General features: G+C 46.5%; 1 protein-coding gene across 7 annotated transcripts in view; it reads right to left on the bottom strand.

The window, feature by feature from the left end:
• Nucleotides 1–274: 274 nt before the first annotated feature.
• The window catches only part of DAPK1 (death associated protein kinase 1), a 209,526-nt gene continuing 193,278 nt past the window's right edge, over nt 275–16,522 (bottom strand). For 4 of the 7 annotated variants that reach the window (XM_031654069.1, XM_031654068.1, XM_031654071.1 and 1 more), the window contains exons 22-27: nt 11,684–11,881; nt 10,102–10,240; nt 8,630–8,750; nt 5,674–5,862; nt 1,557–2,785; nt 275–1,071 (exon numbers count right to left, since the gene is read on the bottom strand). In XM_031654069.1, the coding sequence (XP_031509929.1) occupies nt 1,038–1,071; nt 1,557–2,785; nt 5,674–5,862; nt 8,630–8,750; nt 10,102–10,240; nt 11,684–11,881 (1,910 nt within the window). In that variant the 3' untranslated portion in view covers nt 275–1,037. Of the gene's footprint in view, nt 2,786–5,673; nt 5,863–8,629; nt 8,751–10,101; nt 10,241–11,683; nt 11,882–16,522 lie in introns of all 7 variants that reach the window. The other 3 variants (XM_031654073.1, XM_031654072.1, XM_031654074.1) reach the window with 1 other exon arrangement.

Consider the following 16,522-nt stretch of genomic DNA (forward strand, 5'->3'; position numbering starts at 1 on the left):
GAACAGAGTCAATTTGGTTTTTTGGTTCACCCAAGAAAAATCTAAGGGGCCTGTTTTATTTACAATGGGAAGAAATGTGAAAATTATCTGGGCTCTTTTCACTTTCCCACACCATTCCTAATTTTAGTAATAATCAGCATCTAAAAAACCCTGAGAGTTTGGGTGTAATGATTTTGTAGGTTTTGGACTGGGTTGTCCTGCTATGTGGGATGACAACAGTAAAAACACAACAAATAAAAAGAAATCCTTTTGAATTAAAGATCAACAAAACGAATGCAACGAGCAACAGTTTATTTATAAAAAAAGAAAAAACAAACAACTTTTTAACGACATTTTATAGATTAAGTAAAAATACCAGTATTAATATATATGTATATACATAGTGCATATATATATATACATATGATATAACATTAACATTACATGCTTCTCAGGACAGAAGAATTAGGACATGTTCCCTCATATCAACTTAAAACTCAATCACAATTTAAAATCATGGAAGAAAACTTGCTTCCTTTATTTTCTGCTTTTAGACTTCAAGTACAGGAAGTTATCAAACCAGGATCTAAATGTGGAAACCATCTGCTATGCACCAATTACAAGGGACTGCCACCCACAAATGATGAGTCAGGGGTCTTCTGAATTCTTACATAGGTCTCTGTAACCCTACAACCGTGTCAACCTTCTACCTGAGATGAGAGGGAATGAGGAAGCGTGACAGTTTGTAGGTTTCATGTGGACGTTCACATTGACATTGGAACAAAAGCAAACAGAAAAATGTCTTCCGAGCAACAACACTGATCATGAAATCACCCTGGAGGAGGATTCCTTTCTTCCCTTTCCTTGCCAAACAAAACACAGAAACTGTCAGAAAACAAACACAAAACAAAACTCAGGGTGAAGCACCTCTGGCGATGATTAGCATACAGCAAGGGACAGAGAGGTAGCGTTTCCTTGGTGACAGCTCCTGGCTGACTCTGATGATTTCAAACACACCCTCTTCTGCAAAAGGCACTCACATATTGTCTGTTTGTAAGTCATACAGTGGGATTCCATACATGGGAGTTTCTCCTACAAATATAAAAGAGATAAGCTGAGGAAATGGTATAACAAAGAAAAGCGTATAAGAAATACACATTTTGGATAAATATGCACTTTTCTTTTTTAAAGGACAATCAATATAGTAGTTTAAAAAAAGTCACTGAAAAGTTAGGAATTCCAGCAAAATTATCAGTAAGAAGCAAGGTACTGGAGGATGAGAGATGGAGTCCGAAACACTGAGAGGAGGTACACTAGCTTTTTGAGTGGCCAAAGTAAAAGATTTGCTCTGCTCTGAAACTACAATGACCATCCACAGACAATGGAATGAGAGGGGGAGGGAGGTAGCGGCAGAGAAACAGGCTTTCTCTGGTCAAGCCGGAGGGAGGAGTGGCATCCCCCTGGCTATGGGCACAGGAAGAAACACCCTCAGCATCTCCAAAGGAAAGGATGGGCTACACCACCCCCTTGCTTCTGCAGTCCAAACAGACCCTGCCCAAGCTAGAGGCTGTCCTCACCGGGACACAACAGAGCTAATGGAATTGTAAGAGGTGCCGCTGTTGCAGCTCGAGGCATAGGCCTCCTGGCCATTGCCATCCAGGTTGATTTTGAACACAGAAGATGCCTTCAGCAAAAAGTCTGCAGCATCCCGGCGACCCAGCTCCCTCAGTTTGGACATGAGGGTGCCCACCGTGCTCTCAGGGTAGGAGGTCCACTCCCGCAGCAGGGCGTGGAGGGGGCTGGGGAGGAAATCCTTGGGAGCCCCGTTATTGGTGTTGTACTTTGCCACGAGGTCAGGGAGGCCCAAGTTCATGGCGAGAAGGCACCAGTCCTTCCCCAGGGGGTCAGGCGGGTCCAGCAGGCGACTCAGTTTCCTCCGAGTGAGGAGGTTCAGGTCTGACGCGTGGATGTCCATGCCGAGGCTGGCCTGCGAGTAGACATCGTGACACCCGAAGCACATGATGCTGCTGAAGCTTTCCTTGTATCCCCCCATGGTGTTGGTCAGTGAGGTTTCCTTCAGAGTCTGTGCCCGGAAGAAGTCCCGTGGCTGGTAGATCATGACAGGCTCGTGGTGCTCCCGCAGCTGCTGGGGGCTCAGGTAATGCTTCACAGTCAGGAGTCCCGGCAGCGTGGTGGCCATGACGTTCTCAATGGTGCTGCACACCGAGTCCAGCAGCAGGCAGCACTTGATCTTTTCTGTCTCCAGGCCGCGGACCTGGACCTCAATGCCCTGGCCGTGGTTGACCAGCAGCACCAGCAGCTCGGCCCCACGGTTAGCCAGCCTGCAGCCATTCACCCACAGGCGGATGTCCGCATCGCCCTCCGTGCTTTGCTGGTGGATCCACCGGCACAGGTTCACCTGGACCTTGTGAAAGATGCCACACGGGAAGGGGGTGAGGTGCTCCACTGGCACGATGCGCACGCCACCATACACCATCACCTCATCCTCCTCATCGGCCCAGGAGCGGTGCAGGCTGTCTGTCTTGATCAGGGCTGGGACGTCCACCATGGTCCCGCTGCTCAGGTCCCGGGCGCAGATGTCCATGGCATCGAGGATCTGCAGCAGCTCCTCCACGTCGCTGTCAGGCACCAGGCGCTGGATGTCCTCCACGGTGTAGCGGCCCCGGTAGTGGTGCAGTGCCCGCGGGGTCTCCACGGACAGCAACTTCCCCAGGACGTTTGTGCAGAGCCAGCGGGGGTCCAGGAGCAGCACGTCCTGAACTGTTTCACTTTGCATGATGTTGATCTGCGGGGAGACAACAGAAAGTCACGCTTAGGGGCAGAGCCCTGGCCAGGTGCACCAGCCACGTAGAGCACAAAAGGGCCTGATCCCAGCAATAGAGGCTGAGCAGATGCTCTGAGGAGTGACCCGAGGCCACTCCACATGGATGCATCTCCAAAACCAAACACCCAGTGGAGAAAAGCAGCTTGAAAATGTCAGAATAGAGATTCTAAAAAACAACTGCCCTGGAGTCTTCAAAAAGGCCAGTGAAATGAAAGAAAAAAAAAAAGGGAGACAGCAACCAAATGCAATGAGTGATTTTAGACTGGATTCTGAATCCCAAAATAAGTACATAAATAAAAATACCTTTAAAAGAAATTATTGGGACCAGTGGCAAACCCTTGTATGAGGATGATATATTCAATCATAGTACTATATTAATGTTGTGTTTCTGGAATCATCAATTATATTGGGTTGTGTGGGAAAATATCCTTCTCCTCAGGAGATACAGGCTAAATTATTTAGGGAAGAAATGTATCATATCTGTAAAATAAGTAAGTAAATAAATAGAAAGGAAAGGAATCGAGCAAATGTAGCAAAATGTCACCAATTGATCGGCTTAAATGTAGTAGGCTGGGTACCGTGACTCATGCCTGTAATCACAGCACTTTGGGACCGAGGCCGGGGAATCACTTGAGGTCAGGAGTTTGAGACCAGCCTGGCCAACATGGTAAAACCCTGTCTCTTCTAAAAATACAAAACTTATCTGGGCGTGGTGGCTCATATCCATAATCACAGCTACTCGGGAGGCTGAGGCAGGAGAATCACTTGAACCCAGGAGGCGGAGGCTGCAGTGAGCCAAGATTTTGCCACTGCACTCCAGCCTGGGCAACAGAGTGAGACTCTATCTCAAAAAAAAAAAAAATTAATTAATTAAAAAATAAACAAATGTAACGTACATGAGAGTTCATGGTACTATCCTTGCAACTTCTCTAAAGGCTTGAAAATTTTCAAAAAAGAGAACATTGTATTATTATACCATTATGTGAATGTTTAACACACACATAGAGAAGGCCTGGAAGGATATGCTGCCATAATTGGCCTCAGGGAAGGGGAGAGAGGAATGAGACCAGAGATGATGGCCCAAGGGGACTTCAGCTTTTGGGTTGTGTTTATTTCTTAAAAAAATAAAAAAGGAAAAAAAAGTGACCAAAACCAGAAGGAACTTTCCCTTTATGAACAGTTCTGCTTCCTCTCTTGGAGAGTGGCCGTCGCACTGGACTCCCTCACTTGGAGGCTCCGACTCCACCAGTGACCACACGGTACTTTCTTGCCCACAGTCTGGCTTCAACCTGAAAGATGCCCCCTGTCTATGAGCCTATTCGGAATTGAATCTAGGTTGAAAATTCCTGGAGGGTAGAGTCAGTATCCATCTAGTTCCTGATACAGCATTGGCTGGAGTACCATTTGCAGTTTGCTCCTAAACACTGCTCATCGCCTCAGGCTCAGGAAAGACAAACCTGTCCCATAGTGGAGGAGAGCAGGGAGCCAAGACAGTCAGCTAAATGCAGTGTGGGACCCTGGCCCAGAAAACAGTCAGAAGGGCCACTGGGGAGTTCTGAATATCTGCAGATTAGATATGGAAGGCAGGTCTGGGGGAGGCCCCGGGCCAATCAAAGTCAGGCCACACAATGTAGTTCCTGCTGCTTAATGTCCCTCCTTCTTTACATCTTCATTTATTTACTAAAGTCTCAAGGGCAAGCAGGGATGTAATGACAAATAAAGGAGACTATATGCTATGATCTAGAAAGTTGCTGGTCTAGTACTAGAAAGCAAGGGACTCCTGGGCCAAAGGAGTTTAGAATTCGAGTTGACACATTTTTTTATATCCAGCAGTATCTTTTCATCTAAGACGCGGTCCTTCACCTGTGTTCTTCCTTGGATTCAATCACTTTAAAGTGTTCCTGGAGGAGTTGGCAGATTCGCTGGCTGTTTAGGAGTTTAAAGGCTGATGAAATTACTGCCAGGCGGCTCCAGTTTTCAAGGTCGCTGGCTTGTGGATTCAGGCTTAGTTTCAAGAAAACATGACTCATACAAACTGGCTATAGGGCCAGACCTGGCACCTGAGATTGGGGAGGTAAGCACCTGGCTTTTAATACTCTCAGAGCTGCTTTTAGTTGCAATATTCAGAACCGTTCTTCTTGGCCCACACTAGTTCATGCAGGCTCCCGATTTCACGTGGTGGAGAAACATGAAGGCATCGCACCCTTTCTGGGGACAGGCACATGATGCCATTAGAACTGGGTTTCCAAACTGTGCCCTGGTGCTAAATGTCACAGAACCAGAGCAAAGCCTCCCATTCTCAATCATTTCTGCAGGGCATTGCCTGCTAGAGGTTTTTAATGTGCATCTCTAATTGTGATTACTCTGTGTATCTGTGCACTAGAGTTCTCTGTCTTTGTGGCTCCAGACATCGTCTCCACAAGGATACCTCACTGCCTTCCTCAACTGTTTTTGCGCCCAGGAGATCTGTGTGGAGCTGGTAACTCCATGCTGATAGAAAGCAGCCATCCTGAAGGCTGCCAGGAGTAGCAGGTTAAGCTCCCAGTGCCCAGGGGGAGTGAAGAGAGACCCAGTCACCCAGGGCAGCGGGCACTGCACTCCCAAATGAACAGACTCTGGAAACAAAAGCAAAAAACACAAGACAAAATGACAGCTCCCAGGGTGAGCCGAGAACTGCAGTTCAGAGCGTCATTTGAGGCTGTTTGTCACACGTCTGGAAATATTGTAGGTAGCTGGGCCATTTCCACACTGCTTCCCCAGGCTCACACCACCTCCAAGAGCTGGAATTTGGGGCAGGCTGAGTCCCTGGTACCTCTCATGGACCCCTGCCTGGGCTCCCAGGGCCTCACCTCGCCTGTGCTGTGGAGCTGCTGAGCAATATGCCTGAGGTCCTCCTCGCTGGCCAGAGGGTTCAGCTGGTCCTGCACGTCGTACACAAACTGCTGCAGCGACATCAGCTGGTTGGGTCCATTGAGCTTCCTCCAGGAAGGCAGCGTGGAGATGATTTTCTCACACAGGTGAGTCATGGGAGGGCAGACCTAGAAGGGGCACGACGGGACAGGTTAACTCACCTGCAGCTGTGGGTGCTCCGAGCAGAGCCGCAGTGGAAAGGACGCCTTTCATTCAGGTGCCTTGCATGTGATTTGATTTGATGAATGAGTGGGTTTGTTTTTGTTGTTGTTTATGGTTTTTTTCTTTTTTTAGACTGGATCTCACCATTGCCCAGGTTGGTCTCAAACCCTTGGGCTCAAGTAATCCTCTTGTCTCCGTCTCCTGAGTAGCTCTGACTACAGGTACACACCACTGCGTCCAGCTAGTTAGTGCCTTTTGGGTTGAGTGCTGGGGCAGTTGTTTTTTAGACTCGCCTTGAAGCCTAATCTATTGCGCAAATACAAAGTTTTATAAAGGCTCTTTGGTTCATGTTAAATAGATTTTGAGTCTTCCAGGAATGTTTTGGAACTGTGGACTCAGTCACTCAATCAACTAATGTTCACCAACTCCTAATGTTTCACTCCCTCATTTCTTCCTCCCTCCCGCCTTTCTTCCCTTGCTCTCTCTCCCTCTTGTGACTGTTTCACTCAGGCAATGATCATTTTATGAACAGAGGACAAGAGAATGAGTATCATCATCAATATTAGAGTGAGTGTTTACCAGTAAATTAGGCATTCATGGGGACTGTTGCTGAAACAGTGTTTCCAATTAGACCCATTCTTGGTATACAGGCTGAAGTGGATTTTTAACCTTTTAACTTGGCTAACTAAATCAGCCTGTGTTACAGACTCATGCAATCCACATACCTCTGAATTAGAAACCACGCAAGCCACAGGCTACACTGTGCCGTTAATTCCACACTCCCCTCTCAAATTCTTTCATGTCAGCTAAATTCCACTCTGCATTCAAAAACAAAATTCTCAGGGGTGAGTGCAGTTGACATGGTGGGCTCCACCTGCCTGAGCTCAGGAGTTTAGGGGTTGGGCGGGGGGATTGTCTGAGATGCAGCAGATCATGCCAGCGCCCAGCTCAAAAATCTCCAGGGATTCCTTCCTGCCTCAGGAATGCAGCCCCAATCCAGACCTGGTGGGGAAGCGCTGGGGCCTCACAGATCACTGTTAGTTCCCAGATCACCGCCCCGGTTTCTGGGACAGATTCCTCCCAGGCCTCACCGGACTACCCCCTATCTTCTGATGATGCCACAATGGGGATGCCCCAAAGAGGATATCTGGTGTGAAGGGCAGGGCTTTCTGGAGACAGGAAAGGGTTTCCCGAGAATTCTGCAAGCATGTCTGGAACGCGAATCTGGTGTGGAAAGCACAGCATTTTCCTATTAGCAAAGCAGTTAAAAAAAAAAAAAAAAAAAAAAAGAGAGAGAGAGAGGTACACCCAGAGGCAGCTTTAAAGGTAAGAGAGAGAGACAGGCATCTGCCCACATTTGTCCTCAGGCCTGGGCAGCAGGAAGAGTCCAGAGTGAATGCCACCACTTCTCCACTGGGATGCCTGCCCCTTTCTTACCAATTCTGGAGAGTTTTTTGAGCATTATGATGTGACCCTTTATCTGTCCAATGCATTGAGATGGCTTTTTCCAAGCCTATTTCACCTTTCAGCTTTGTTTACTTGTTTGCCAGAAAAAAATTTAAAAAATTTTTAGATTTTCAAATAGATGTATTTTCTTTTAAAATTTCTAGGGTTTTAGATCTTGGTTTAACAGGTTTCCTCAGTCCCTAGTTATTTTGAAAATACACTCTCCACAATTTGTATTCAAGATATTTATTGTTTTATGTTTTTACATTTAAAAGTTTTAATCCATTTATTTTTGGACTTTGTAGGGTGTAGGAATCCAACTTTATTTCCTTCCGGACAAATAGCCAGTTGTGCCAGGTTCATTTATTAAATAATCTTTACCCCATTAAATTCAAATAACATATTTATTTTCCATTACATTTCTAAAGATATTATGATTTACTTCTACACTCTCTAAGCTTTTCCTCCTATTTAACTGTATTGATTATCAGGGGCTTTATAATATGTTCAATTAATTTTTCCATGGAAATTTTAAGATAAAAATCCCAATCCCCTCAACCCATTCAGATGCTAACTGAAATTGTATTACATTTATATAACTAGGGAAAATAAAATATTCAGTCATATCTTACAACCCAAGAATGCAGTCTCGTTCCCTTTGTTCATTTATTCTTTTCTATCTTTCAAAAAAGTTTGTGACTGTTTTTCTACTTTTCTGAATTTTTAAAATATTCCACAGTAAGTCACTTTTGAATTTTTTTTTTTTTGTTTGTTTAATTGGCCAGACATGGTGGCTTACACCTAAGCCTAGGAGTTTGAGACCAGCCTGGGCAACACAGTGAGACTCTGTCTCTACCAAAAATCAAAAAAATTAGCCAGACGGGGTGGTGTGTGCCTATAGTCCTAGATACTTGGGAGGCTGAGGCAGGCAGATTGCTTGAGCCCTGGAGTTCAAGGCTACAGTGAGCTATGATCACACCACTGTACTCCAGCCTGGATGACAGTGTGAGATCCTGTCTCTGAAAAAATAAAATAAGTATTTTTAAAGAAACCAATAAATCGGTAAGAATTTCATAAAATTGAAGTGGTCCACCTTTGCCCATAATAACCCTTCATCTCCCATGGTCTCCTTGCTTCTCTAGTCTTCCTTTCTTTTCCCAGAGCACTAGAATAAAAACATATCCAGGCAGACACCTCTTACTGGGTCCTACTATGAAACAGTTCCCTGAAACTGAAGGCAAACCAGGAAGTACAAAGGGGTCCAGGCCCTCTCTAGGGTGTACTTACCGAAACAATCTGGCTTCGTATTTCTTGCAGATGATTTCGAAGCACCTTCATGTCCTTTGACCCAGACGCCCCAGCATCCAGAACAAACAGCTTATTTGAAATGTGAAGATCATTTCCAAACCTAAGGGAAGAGAAGCAGCCTCCTCAGCAGTGACTCATCTCCCCAGGCCTTTCCATGGAGGGGCCAGGCTCCTACTGGCTCAAGAGGCTGGTAGGAGGCAAGGAAAGTCCTGGTGTCCTTGCAAAGGCCCCTCCCCATCCCTGCTGTTGGTGGGCTCTGCCTCGTCACAGTGGGTGCAGAGACTTGGGGAAACTGGCATACACTCAGAGTCACAGGAGCGGGAGCTTCAGGTTTGCACGAAGCAGCAGGAACACAGCATGGAAAGATGGCAGCTTCTCCCGAGGCAGGAAAGGTGAGGCCTAATGCTCGCACCTTACAAGTGAGGACAAGAGATACTGTGGAAAGTGGAGGGACTAAGAATAGAGGTGTGAATGCAAAAGCTACAACACTGACCTAAAAATATTAATAGAAGCCCCATTTTTATATCTGACAACATATATAGTGTCTCAATAGATAAGTGTCTCAAGTTGATAATGCAAGATCAGAGATACTAGTCTATTATATAAAGCTGCAGGTTCAAACTTTTTTGATAGACTCTAAGTAAAAACATATTTTACATCATAATCCTATACATACCCATACTCATCAGTGAAACAAACATCTTACAAAATAATACTTGACTTGAAAAGTACTCTGATCTATCCTACCCTATCCTATCCTATCCTGTCCTGTCCTGTCCTGCCCTATCCTATCCTATCCCATTGCATTCATCCCATTTTAAAAAGAATTGGCCATGACTTCCTAAATGAATTTTAAGACTCACTAGTAGGTTGCAAGTTATATCGTAAGCTACACTGATGAGTGTTTCTGAACACTGGATACTGCGTACTGAAATCTAAAGAGCTAAAAGAAGTCACCTCCGGGCAGTGTTGCTGGGAGGTAGGAAGAAGGGGAAAGACGGCTGCCTTTCATCACATGCTCTTCATTGGTATTTGATTTATTATGTGGATTCATTGTTTTAATAAACATGAAAAATGATGGTTGTGCATCCCTAATCCAGAAATCTGAAATGTTCCAAAATCCAAAAACTTTTTGGGCAAAGACAAGACATGCAAAAGAAATGGTTATTAGAGCATTTCAGATTTAGAATTTTTGAATTAGGATGTTCAACCACTATGTATACGTAAATATATTAAAATCCAAACAAATAGGAAATCAGAAACACTTCCAAAGCCAATCATTTCCAATAAGGGATACACAACCTGTACAAGAAAAGAGTCGACCAAGAAAGAACGACCTTTAAAACCTTTCTGTGGTTCATGAGGCTTCCTCTGTACTTTTCACACCTCTGCTTCAGTTCTCAGGGAGAGGAGGCTATCCATGAGCTGGAGACTAAATGGCTGCCCCTCACCTGTTCCTAATCTCTTTCAGCAACGATGTGTCTTTGTCATATCCAAACTCGCCTCCAGCCGGTCGAGGAACATTCATGATGTCAGCATGGGTGGCCACCAGGACAACTTGGAGTGGGTTCTTCAGCTTGCCACCGAAGGCTGGGGACAGAGAGGGAACTGCTTCAGGGCGTGGGTCCTCCTACCTGGCCGCCTCTCCTGCCCAGGTGAGGGGGGTGTGTTGGCCTCATGCCCAGGCCGACTCTCCAGGTACAAGGGCAACCTGCCACAGACATGAAGGCCCCATGCCCGCTGCGCACTGTGACCCTAGAAGGCCCCAGCCTGGCCAACGACAGGATGAGCCCATCTCCTAGGCCACAAGGAAGGTTGCTCAAAGTGGACCAGAATGACAAAGACAGTTTCTCAGTCTCCAAATAGCCCCTACTTACAAGGAGAGGGAAAATTTAACCTCTGACAAGGGGGATGCCATTTACAAGACCAAAGAGAGACCTCAGAGTGCCGCAACACCACAGAGACGGGTGAGAGATACAAACCTGCAAGTCACACAAACAGCCTCTCACTTAGGGGAGTGTTTAAAACAAATGAAAAAAAGGAGAAAGAAAGAGGCAAAACTGGCAGTACCCAGAGAGGCATTAAGCCCAATTCCTTGTATTATTAAATGCTTTTCTGGAAAAAAAAAATTGACTGCTGAGCGTTGCATTTCACCAGGGAAGGCTGCTTCTCTTGTGGGCAAGGACCAAAAGAAGTTTACTTCATGTTATCCTCTCCTCTGGGAATAAAGTTAACACATTTCGTCAACATGTTCCCTTTCTTCATTTCTCTCTTTTTTTTTTTTGAGACAGGGTCTCACTGTGTCACCCAGGCTAAGTGCAGTGGCACGATCTCGGCTCACTGCGGCCTCAACCTCCCAGGTTCAAGCAATCCTCCTGCCTCAGTCCCCCAAGTAGTTGGGACCACAGGTACACACCACCACACCTGGCTAAGTTTTTGTATGTTTTGTAGAGATGAGGTTTTGCCATGTTGGCCAGGCTGGTCTTGAACTCCTGAGCTCAAGCCATTTGCACCCCTCAGCTTCCCATAGTGCTAGGATTACAGGCGTGAACCACTGCACCCGGCCTCTTTCTTCATTTCTTAGTGGAATTACAGGATGAAGAAGAGCTCATTCTGCGGACTAATTCTGTACCCTTTAGGTAAAGGTGCAGTAGCTATCCAAGCAGGGATTCCATTTTGCACCCAACATACAATGACCATGGCTCTCAAGTGTAGAAAGAAAGTGAGAAATGCCTTTCAAAGGATTGTTCAGAAATGGGCCTTTGAGGCAGGAATATGCAATTGTGAAATGAAAACTCCCTGCACAACACCACAAACACCTGAGCCCCAGGAATCTTCTCAGAGTGGACGTCTCCTAGCAGGAAGGAGAAAGGAAAGTGGCTCAGCTGTTAGCCACAAACAGTGGGATCTGCTCATGGCCTGGTGCAAGGCCAGCAGCAGCAGCGGCAGGAGCAGAGCAGGAGCCTGGAAGGAGGAGGTGATTCCTGGCCAACCACAGCTGGGATATCACTGGCCCGCAGGGACTTAGCTCACCTATGGGTTCTTCAACTGGGACAAGGGACTTCAGGAAACTGAGCCAGAAAATCACTTGGTTCAGCTGGATCTCATAGGGCTCTTCTAGACTAAAGACAACAACATGGATTGATGTGGGATCATTTGCAGCAAAATAGTCGTAACAGCAGAAATACACAGGATTTCCAGAGAACTCCCACACGCTGAAATCGCCAACTCCTACAGAAAAAGAAAAATGATAACAATCGTGAAACACCACTAACTAAATTTCAATCACAATTTCTCTTAGCATTCCAAGGATTCGAAGTAGGCATAGTGATACTTATGGCATTCTTCTGTGTGTGTATCATCTTGTTATGACTTGGGTACGGTGTTTCCCCACTAAAACTCACGTTGAAATCACTGATGCTCAGTGAGGTGATGAGGGAGGTGACGCCTGGTGGGACGTGTTTGGGTCCTAAGGGCAAATCCCTCCCAAATGGCTTGGTGCCGGTGAGAGTGAGTGAGTGTGGTCTTGCTCTCGTGAGAATGGATTAACTCTTGTGGGAATAGATTAGGTCCTGAGAATGTGGGTTGATGTAAAGCAGGTTTCTGTCCCTTCCCATGTGTTGACTTCCCCTTTGACCTTCTGCTACGTTTAGACCCAGCTCGAAAGCTCTCACCAGAAGCAAAGCAGATGCTGGTGCCATGCTGCTTGAACTTCCCAGTCTGCAGAGCCATGAGCTAAATGAACCTCTTTTCTTATCAATTACCCTGTCTTGAGTATTCTGTTACAGCAACACAAAATGAACTAAGACACACATCTACTGAAGTCCAGATTGACTTGTGTCACGCTTACATATCTATAGCATGTATATCCATGTCTGTTTCTCTACTTATGTCTACACCTGCTTAACTCTTTCCCTAAGTACCTTCATTATTATTTGTGTATCTATCTATCTATCTATCTATCTATCTATCTATCTATCTATCCATCCCATGACTACTTCTAACACCCTGGAGTGCTACACACACACACACACACACATAACATGCATGTACACATATACGTGCATACCTGGGTGCTTACATGGAAGAGAGTGTGTGTGTGTGTATACATATATATTTTGTATTACTCCCCCTCAAATATTGGTATATTTAAAAAAAGAGAGAATCACCTGGGGAAAAAACAAAGATCCACCAAGTCATATTATGCAGAAGTGTGAACACCATATCCGTAACGAAACAGTTGTAGCCTCATATATGCTTAATACAGACACTCCACCTTTACTTGCAGAATTTACTCCTGACAAGGAAGGAGCCAGGGACAAACTGCCCACTTCAGGTTCATGATTCCCAAACTCACAAAGTCCCACAGAGGATTAAATGAGAGAAGGTGGGTGAAAAGACTTTGTGTCCTGAATAAGTATACATGAATTTGGGAACATGCCAGGGTATAGGATATTGACTGTAACAGTGACTATGAAAAGTCACCTGAATTTGGCTCAACAGAGACTGACTTGGCCAGGTAAGGGAGGGCCCTATCCAGGCTGCTCAGAAGAAGCAAGAAGCATGCTCAGGTGTGAAAACAGGGACTGACTTGGCCAGGTGAGCCAGCTCCCAGGATGCCTGGAACCTCCAATGAACCTGAGATGCCCCCCTCTACACTGCCACATCCTGCCAGGACTGTGGCCGCCCATCACTGGCCTCTGGGGTGGCCTGTCAGGACCACTTCCCCCACAGGATTTGAAGGCTCTCTTTACCTAGTTTACCCCTCAGTGCTTACTCTGTACCCGAAATCCTGCAGTCAAGACGCAGTCGGAGTCTAAAGGGTTTTTCTCAGTCTTGTAGTGAAGGAGGAGGGACCACCCTCCAAAGCTGGCTGCTTAGGCCAAGCGTGGAAAGTTCTGGTACCCAGAAATTGGCTCTTGGAGTGTGGGGTCCTGATGTAGGTTGTGGCTGTGAGAGAGCAGATGGGAGCAGGGCCTGGGTCCCAAGACAAGCTTCTCTTCTCTCTGTGCTGCCACAGCCAGTTCTGTCTGGGGAGCTTGGAGTAAGTTCTACTTTTAAGAGAGCAAAATGCGCCGGGCACAGTGGCTCACGCCTGTAATCCCAGCACTTTGGGAGGCCGAAGCAGGCAGATCACGAGGTCAGGAGATCGAGACCATCCTGGCTCACACGGTGAAACCCTGTCTCTACTAAATATACAAAAAAATTAGCCGGGCGTGGTGGTGGGCACCTGTAGTCCTAGCTACTCGTGAGGCTGAGGCAGGAGAATGGCGTGAACCAGGGAAGCAGAGCTTGCAGTGAGCCGAGACTGCACCACCACACTCCAGCCTGGGCGACAGAGCGAGACTCCATCTCAAAAAAAAAAAAAAAGAGCAAAATGCACACAGACCATGAACTCCCGCAATTTTTGCCCCCGGTACAGGGGGACCCTCCACCCCCATGGGCCTAGAGATGAGCCAAGGGAGCTGCCTGGAGACTACATAACGGCATTGCTCCAGAGAGGGCACTCAGGCTGGCTCCCACGCACTCTCTGAGTCCTAAGCAGCTACACTGCGGCACCATTTGTATGTTCCAAACACCCCTAGACTGCATCCTGCTTTGTAGTCCAAGGGCCTTGGCATCGCCCCATCCCTAGAGTCCCACTGACATCTCTGTCTGCAGCCACCACCTTGGCTGGCAGCTGCCACCAAGGTCTAGGCATGAGCCATTGACGGAGACCCCACTATCCCTAGCAGAGTAGTGGCTGTGCATTTTCATGTGCCCTAAGGGCGGAATCCCCTGTCTGCAGCCGCTGCTGCTGTGTCCACCGGATCTGAAGTTTGTGCAAATCACACCCTCCCCAGCTGGTGCATATGGCTGCTGACACCGAAAGCAGGACCACTCTTCCCAGTAGCAGAGTCACAGTGCAGCCACTGCCGCCCTGACTCAAGCATTTGGCCAGGGGCTGGGGATCACATGCACCACCAGTGGACCCGAGGACAGGCCTGCTGAGCTGGACTCCACGATCCCCTAAGAGCCTGAATATGCTGTCTGGGGGCCTGGGGATGACCCAGCCCAGTCCACCACCGCTGGCACCTGAGCACTCCTCTCAGTGGCCTGAGGTCACGCCCAGCCAACCTACCACTATCATCACAGCTGGCACCCACCTGTATGTACCACCTGCAGGGCTAGGTACTGGCCCGCCTAGCCCATTGCAGCCACTGCCAACATCAGCACAGATTGCTTGTGAGTCAGAGGGTTGTCTCACTACGACTACTGCCATCACTCACACCACTCCTGCTGCCCAGGGAACTGACAACCTGACTACCCACCTGGCCCACTGCTACTCCCAGCCCACTGCTACCCACCTGGCCCACTACCTGGCCCACTGCTACTACCAGCGCTTGAGCAAGCTGCCTGGAGGCCCAAGAATCAACCTACCTGGACCCACTAGTATCAGTGCCAGCATATACCACCTTGGGGCCCAAGGACAGGCATGCTCAGCCCACCACTGCCACCACTAGGTTCTGAGGACTGGCCTACATGGTATCCCCATCTCCAGAAAAACTGGACCACAGCCTCTACTAACAACCATACCCTAAGCCACTGAGAAAATGAGACACCACTGGAGCTATTTACAGCTGAAAAAAAAAAAAAATCATATGGCCACTATGCTGCTGCATGCACCCAGAATCAAAGCCAAAGTGCCCTACTCAACCAACACCATAGACACATCTTCAGGAAAATGCCCTCCCCTATGAAAGCAAGTTCAAAAAGTTCAAAGAAGTGACTGTTATACCAGATGCACAGATATCAATGTAAGGACACAAGAAACATGAAAAAGCAAGGAAATATTATACCTCCAAAAGAGCATAATAACTCTCCAGCAACAGATTCTAATGAAAAATAAACCTATGCAATCTAAAAAAAGTATTCAAAATCATGACATTAAACAAGTTCAGTGAGGTACAAGAGAATCCACAAAAACAACATGAAGAAGTCAGAAAAACAACTCAGAATATTAATGAGAAGTTTACCAAAGAATCAAAATAGAAATTCTAGAATTGAAGAACTTCTTGAATAAAATAGAAAATTTATTCAAAAGCTACAACAATAGACTAGATCAAGCAGAAGAAAAAATTTCAGGCCGGGCACGGTGGCTCAAGCCTGTAATCCCAGCACTTTGGGAGGCCGAGACGGGCGGATCACGGGGTCAGGAGATCGAGACCACCCTGGCTAACACGGTGAAACCCCGTCTCTACTAAAAAATACAAAAAACTAGCCGGGCGAGGTGGCGGGCGCCTGTAGTCCCAGCTACTCGGGAGGCTGAGGCGGGAGGATGGCGTAAACCCGGGAGGCGGAGCTTGCAGTGAGCTGAGATCCAGTCACTGCACTCCAGCCTGGGGGACAGAGCGAAACTCCGTCTCAAAAAAAAAAAAAAAAAAAAAAAGAAAAAATTTCAGAAATTGAAGACAGGTCTTTTATAATAATCCAATCAGACAACATTAAAAAAATAAAAATAAAAAAATAAACAAAGCTCTTGTGACATATGGGACACCATAAAGCAATCAAATATTCAAATTTTTGGTGTCCCAAAGGTAAAGAGAAACTGAAGGAGGTAAAAAATCTATTTATTAAAATAACTGTTAAAAACTTTCCAGGTTTGGCAAGAGATTTGGAAATCCAGATGCAGGAAGCTGGAGAGATCTCCAAATAGATACAATTGAAAAAAGGTCTTCTCCATGGCACATTATAGTCCAATTGTCAAAAGTCAAAGACAAAGGGAAGTCTGAAAACAGGAAAAAAAAAAAAATCTAGTCACGTACAAGGGAACGCCCATCAGACTCACAGCAGATTTCTCAGCAGAAATTCTACTGGCCAGGAAAGAATGAA

Source organism: Papio anubis, chromosome 13 (assembly GCF_008728515.1).
Source record: "Papio anubis isolate 15944 chromosome 13, Panubis1.0, whole genome shotgun sequence".
Taxonomy (NCBI): Eukaryota; Metazoa; Chordata; class Mammalia; order Primates; family Cercopithecidae; genus Papio; species Papio anubis.